This window comes from Limulus polyphemus, unplaced genomic scaffold (assembly GCF_000517525.1).
Source record: "Limulus polyphemus unplaced genomic scaffold, Limulus_polyphemus-2.1.2 Scaffold1175, whole genome shotgun sequence".
Taxonomy (NCBI): Eukaryota; Metazoa; Arthropoda; class Merostomata; order Xiphosura; family Limulidae; genus Limulus; species Limulus polyphemus.
In genome coordinates, this window is record NW_013666785.1 from 214285 (window position 1) to 221871 (window position 7587).

Sequence of the window (7587 nt, forward strand, 5' to 3'; positions counted from 1 at the left end):
TTTTAGCACTATATATTACTCAATTTCTTAGTTTAAAAGCAAATATTAAAAAAATACAGATAAACATTGATTTTTGTGTGTCAAGTGGTGTGATGAATGCAACACTGGTGCAAATTAGATGTTTGTGAAGTCAAAATATGAGGTATATACTTTTGAATGAATTCAATTTGCTAAGATATTGCTCGTAATAAATCGAACACAGTGGCACCCCTCCCACCTCTTTCCATTTTTGGAAATGATCCCTTATATACACTTACTTCTATACATGACATAAATAACCAATCGGAAGCTCAGAATGTCCCCCTAGTGGCTTTCTCAACCATTTTAACAGATCTGGCACCATTTCTTTCTTTTGAACCAATATTTCAACAAAGTAGGGTGTGTTTATAGTATGCTCAAAATTTCATATTTTTTTAGACTAAAATACATCTTAGTTACTAAGCTTAATAAATTATAGTGGAATTCTATGGTATTAATGTAGCAATTTATGATTTTTTAGTATTCAAATGTATATATCAAACCTACAAAAAATTTTGTTTCATATCCTCCACATGCAAATTTTTTAAAGACTTAGCAACCTATGTCAAGCACCAACCGAGTACAAAGGTCGTAACTAGAAGAGATAATTGATTGCTTTACTTCTTTAGTTACTGTTCTATGTTTTAAGAAAAATAAGTTTAAGAACTTATTTCAAAATAGCAATAATCTATATACATATATAATGTATAATAATTGAAATGTGACTGTATTTTACAAAATACTAGTCTAATGAAACACAGCCAAGACAAGTTACTTTGTACAGAACAAAGGTCAATTTTATGATATTTGATACGGTAACATGAGTGCTCGTGAGCTTCACCATTGTAACTTCTGTATTGTGAGCCAGGCATGGCTGAAAGGTCAGTATAATAAAAATAATAAATACATATAAATGTATAATGTTATGAGATTTAAGCTATTTAGTCTAAACATTTATGTTTTTGTGTTATAATGTGTGTTCATTCTAGAATAAAAGAGGCATAATTTATATTTATTTCCTAATTTTTCATGGTAGTTGCAAGATCGGTCAAATCTACTGAACCCATGCAGAGATTAATTACTGAAAATAACAGATAAAATAAAGATTTTTCTTAAGAAACATTTGATAATTATCATGACAATATAAAGATTTAGCATGTGAAATTTCAAAATTTACTGATGCATAAAAGTATTTTAATCTTAAAACAGATATTACATTGCATGATAGATAGGCAACATGCAGAAAAAAAGGAATGAGAAAACATTGCTCTACAAACCTTAAGACTTAATGAAAAATTTGATATTTTGTGTATGAAAGCATTGTAATGTTTACTGATAATCTGCCAAATTTCATAAACATATGCTTACTAATTTAAAAATTATAGCATGAAAACTATAATAAGCACAAAATGGTTACGAGGTCGGTCCCAAAAATCGAGCCCATGCTGAGAGTTAAACTGCTAATTGTTTATGTTATACCAATTAGAATAGCAAAAAAATCTCAGCTAATATTCCATATTTTAATAGTATACAAGTTTTAAGTTCTTAAGTCTACAAAACAATATTTAAAAAAAATCCTGAATTTCTCCTAGTGTGACCCATTTTCTCTTAGCATGTCATCTTCCCTATTTTATCCAGCACACCTCGAAAAAATTCTAAATTAAAAATGAATTACTCTCTATCAAATCGTCGTTGCTCAGACAAACCATAATTTTTATAGTCTTCAATTTTGTTTGGTTACAGAGCTATCGAATAGAAAATCAGACCCCTCCTACCACACCTATCTGTCACATCCTCTCTTTCAGAATTCTTTACTAGTTCTCTCTTAAGTTTAATTATGTATTACCTATAACCAACAGAAAGTCAAGGTTTTTATCTATTAAATGACACATTGTATAACATTATGCTCTGAATGGTTAAATGTCAATTTCACTCAGAGTACCAACATCGTTTCTGTGAGAAAGTTAATGACTAGCTTGGATGAATTTATAACGACTATTGTCGCATAGTCAGAAAGCCAGAAAAGTTTTGAGAGGTAAGGGAATTTGTCTACTTTTGCATGCTATTAGTCAATATTCTTTGGTGCATTATTTAATTAAATAAAAATTAAGTGCATTACTATCATTAGTATAAAAAATTAGGGTTAACTCTCTTCGACAATCGAAGGCAAGAAAAAAGATAATTGGTTAAGTATTTTATTTATTCCTTTTCTTGTTTATTCTTTATGCCGAGTTACAAAAGTAATTAAAATGTAAAAATAGGGAATCTTTTAGGTTAATAAAGATTAGATTAGGTAAAATAAATAGTAATAATATTATAATAAAAATTTTCACAAGGCACATATGCGAACAGCTCGTAGTAGCTCATGGGTAATGTAATTTGTTAGCATAATGTGAGCTGCACGATCCCCGAGTGATTTACAACTTATAATGGCACAGATAGTAGTTAGGCACAGTTCCAAGAGCAATAAAACAATAAAATTGAATTATAAATAGATGTATACTGTTAAGAACATAGAACTACTTGGACAAACGAATGTAGTTCCATATTACAATTTAGTCATTCAAGAAAGAAAAAAGGTAATTTAGATTTGTTTCAATTTTTTTTGCCGATTACAAATTGACCAATTCCATTTTGAGATAGGGTTGAGAAAATAAACTGTAAAGCTTTACTGGGAAAAAAAAACGTTTGAAATGCATTTATAAGGTTTTAGGGATTTACACAAAGGAAATTTGAGATTTTTGAGATGAGTAAAAATATTTTTAATTTTAACACATTAATTACTTTGCACATGGATTATTTAAAACAAATACTCAATAATCTTTATTTTAACAATGGACAAATCTTTATTTTATTTTATTAAAAATACTTCACTAAAAAATAAGATTTTTTGTATGTGAAAGACTTGTAATATTAACTGAAAGACTACCAAATTTTGTGAAAATATACACACTATATTAAAAGTTAGAAGTATTAAATCTATAAAGACTTTAAATGAGTACAATGAGGTCAGACGATATTAAACTACACATGGTCGGTGTGGCTACTGTTGATGAGAGCAATTTATGCATGTTAGCCTCACACTTTTTTTCCCTTCATATGGCTTATCACCACAGTCTCGCTCATATTCCCAACATTGAACTTTTTTATGGCACACACATTGCAACTAGCTTTTTTGGTGATGTGCACCTGTAATGAACCATTCCCTGTACTTGTCCTTCAGAAGCTATGCATTGTTAAATATACATTTGCCTGGTATGTTTTACGCAAGTAAACATTCAAGTCAATACCACAGAATATGAAAATAATGACATAGAAAACAAATGAATTGCAATTACATAACTGCTTGAACAGTAATGTTCAGATGTCGACAAACTCATTCATCCTTGTACTGTTGAAGTAATTCAAGTTCCTATTAACACATGCACATGAGCAGCACATACTTGTCACTAAGGGAAAACATGAAGGGCTCACTTGGAAGATCAGATATTATACAATGTAATCATCAAATAAACAAATTATGAATAACACTGGTTTATAATACTGACAGAAGAAAATTTTAATTTTCCATGACTTTTCCAAAACTTTCCAGACCTTGTAAATTGCTCCCACAATTTTCCAATACTTTTCAAAACCTGTACAAACCCTGGATATCATAAAAAAAAAAGCTATTTTCATTGTACAGTAAAAATGTGTAGTTTTTCAAATTAAAAGTTTGGAGATGGCTTGACTTAGTAATAAAAAAACTTTACCTTGTACCTGAGGATGACATATTATCATCGAAATGTCATACATTTATAATAGTTTTTTTTCAATTATCCTGTCAAGCCATCTCCAAACTTTTATTTCTAAAAAGTGGGTTCCTTGTCGTCAAATTCAAAATATAAAATTTACTTATCCCTTAATAATCATAGCTCCAAACTTACCATTATAGAGTAGGTTTCATTAGGAATCAAATCTGCCACTTTTGCTACTGTTTCTACAGACTGCCTCAAAAAATGCTGCCATTCCGTTTCAGACTGTAAAATTAATCATCTTATGTATTTTTCTCATTGAAAATCTGGACCTCCCAGTACAAAAAAAGGTAACCCCAAAATAACCATGTCATTATCAATTAGAATTTTTTAAAAAAATTAACTAACTAACAGTACTGTATAAGCTACACCTTAAGAATACCAACTTCAATATAATGAAAGAAAGGTCAGATATCTGTTCTATATGTTGACTTTACATTTTTGGTCTGAAAGATATTTCAAATAGTAATAAATACAATCACAGCTCTAACAATGTCATGTGCTATCCCACTTTGTTAAAGCAAATTCTGAAATAAAATATGTATTGTTAAAGTCAGTATAAATACCTAGTATATATCTTACTATTTTTTTATTTATTAAAGTTATCACTGTACTCCTTTTAAAAATTATATACATCTGTTTCATAGAGAATTCCTACTAATCGTAGAGTGAAAGCAAGCATACGACTTCCTTAGTCCTAAATTACAAGCATTAGTTTTGTAAAATAAAAAGCAACTGCCAAAGTGATTACTTCAACAAAATAAATGAACATACATGGGAAACAACAAAGTTAATTTAGTACCTTTATGTTGAATACAAAGAAACAAACCATTATATAATTTGATTATTTGAAGATATGTAGTCAAAAAAAGGCTTCTAATATAATAACAGTTTAGAAATTTACAGTTCCCAATAATGTTAAAAAAGAGATCTAGGGGAAACAGATTGCAAGAAATAAAATATTTTCAGCTTTCATACAACAAATTTGGAATTTTATGGGGCAGAAGTTTAGGAATTGTTAACTATAAAGTGCAGTTAGTTGAATTTTTCAGGCTTCAACACCATTAAATTAAAAAATTCACTGTTTCCAAACTAGCTGAACTAGAAATAAGCAACAAAGTACAAAACTAGAGATTTGCAGCAAGGTTTTATATGTTGACAAATTTTATCTACACATATTGGAAACTTCAATATTCCTATCTCCCAAAGTAAAATTACAATTGGGGGGAAAGAATTGAAATTAGGGTCATCAATATAGGTTCTTTATTTTATCAAAAAATAATATTAATAAAATTCATACAAAACAAATTTTATATGTGAACATTTCAGTTACAATTATATTTTTAGGTGATTTGAAGGGGGTTGAAAAGATAACAGAATTTTTGAGAATTTAATGTCATATGACTCCGTGAAAAGAAGAACTAGGCTGGAAAGAGTAAAATAATTTAAAATTTACTAGCTACACTTGAAAGTTAGTTAGAAAAACAAATCAAAACATTACAATGTTTTAATTAGTTAATTTTTACATGTAGTTGCTAAGGGAAATAAAACTGTTTTTTGTTCAAATCTGGCTCTTGGTCAGATGACAAAGGCTTTCATCAAGCTGGTAGTTTCATAGGTCTATCTACAGCATATAACCTACTGATTTAAGCATTAACATGTACATAATGTACATTTTTATCTCAAATGATCCAAGAGAAGGTGACAAAAACCCTTCCAACACGACAAATTCTCAACATTATAAATATAATGAAAAATTTAAAACTTAAAACAAATATTATCTAAATCATGGTAAAAAAAGTATTGGTTCATCCCTTTCAAGCGAGCTCATTTTCATATTTTGTTTGTATTCAAGTTCAGTATAGCTCAAAGGCTCACCAATACTACCCTACCTGTTTAAAACAATCTTATAAAAAGCAAGAAAAAAGAAATTGTACAAAACTAGTAAAATATGACTGAGAAATACTGCAAATAAATTGTATATTTGAGAGAGTTACAAAATTCTGAACACGTATTAAGCAAGAGGAAGAGATATCTTTGGAATACAAATAAACATTCTCCTTTTACAGTACACTGATTTGATTATGTAAAAGCTTTCCAACTTGTGTCAAAATCTACTTTAAATAATTTCATTTAACTTAAAAATATAAAACAGTATTCAGGGATGACTACAATGGTTGACACCTTCAATGACAAAAGCCAATAATAGGTTTTTCAACCAGAAAAAATATTTATGGGCATGTTTTTATGAGAAGTTTGGGAAATTTCAAAAACAAACTTAGGGCAAAAACATTGGGCCCAACATGGTGACTGATACTCATATAATAGCAATAAAGGAATTTCTGAAATAAGGTGTTTGTTAGTAATAAGCAAGATCATTAAAACATACTAACTACACAAAGCACATAAATCTTTCTTAACTGATCATGCCAAATTAGTTACTATCTGTATGGAAATGTAGACACTGATGATGATGTCTTAATTTTACATCTGGTGATCTTCTTAAATATTATTACCAAAACATCAATATTATCTAAATGATTTCCTGTTCAATCCATACCCATGAAACCATTACTTACTTACACCAGATCAAAGTCAACATCTTCATCAGATCAACATCCCAAGATGACAGCAAACACAATAATATTTGCTTTGCAGCTTTTTAGAACTACTTGTAAAGTTTTTGAAATTTTTTGGAAGGAATCAAAATATTGGTGATTTTTTTAATATCATGGCTCCTGAAGGTGCTATAATTACTTCTGAAAGTGTAACATTCATATACTGCATAAAGTAGCAGTTAATGTCCAGTTAATGATACACATAAGATTTTCAATTAAAGGAATGGCTACAAATACTTACATCATCATCTAATGTTTCATCATCCAATTCTTCAAGGTTAGCCTGATTATAACGAAACTGTATTTTCTTTAGAACCTGAGTAACTAAAGACACTAATGCTTCTTTGTATCTATAATGAAAGATTAATAAGTTTATAACACAAACAAATCATCCAGTGCTTCTATTTAGCATTATAGAATGTTCCTTTTTATAATGAGAAAAAAAGCATAAAAATATTTGTAAACATCAAGTCACATGTTAAATCAAATTAAACTTTAATATCTTATCCAGTAGTGCATCGATAATTTCATTTTTACCTTTTTGTACAGAAACGACTTATCAAACTTACTGAAAATAATTTTCAAAGTATATCAAGTTATGTTTGTTTTTTTATAAGTACAACTTAGAAATAGTCATATGTCTGCAGGATAAACCATTAAATACCACAAATAGAAATGGGATGAATAATTAACAAAAGCTTTTTATTTGTTTAATGAATACCTCCCATACTATGAATGACAGGGACTAAGAGCAAGTGTATGTTACACTACCTTCTTTAGCACTGGTTGGTTTAATATACAACTGTACTGTTATCATAGTTATTACATATATGAATAACCTTTAATCCTAAATATGCAGAGTGGAGTTTTGTGGTCTCAGATTCAGTCCTGGCATACTAGCCACGAGGCCACATCTGACCAAAAATTGATGTCATCGTTGTAACTTAATCAAAATACATATATCTAAAGAAGCATGTTTACATTTTGTGTGTGATCCTGTGTGTGAACTCTTATCAGAATTCAGCTATCTAAGGACAGCCTTATATACTGTATATATGTGATCCCTAAAAAGAATGCAAGTGAATAGATTTTCAAACTCAGCTTCTATGGTGTATATATGTGTATATATGGGGTTGGACAAAATAATGGAAACACCT

General features: G+C 29.2%; 1 protein-coding gene across 3 annotated transcripts in view; it reads right to left on the minus strand.

Annotated features, from left to right (window-relative positions):
* Positions 1 to 7587, minus strand: part of LOC106462467 (exportin-6-like) — an 80393-nt gene that overhangs the window by 34726 nt on the left and 38080 nt on the right. For all 3 annotated transcript variants that reach the window (XM_022389740.1, XM_022389741.1, XM_022389739.1), the window contains 2 exons: positions 6672 to 6780; positions 3945 to 4037 (listed from right to left, as the gene is read on the minus strand). In XM_022389740.1, the coding sequence (XP_022245448.1) occupies positions 3945 to 4037; positions 6672 to 6780 (202 nt within the window). The remainder of the gene's footprint in view (positions 1 to 3944; positions 4038 to 6671; positions 6781 to 7587) is intronic.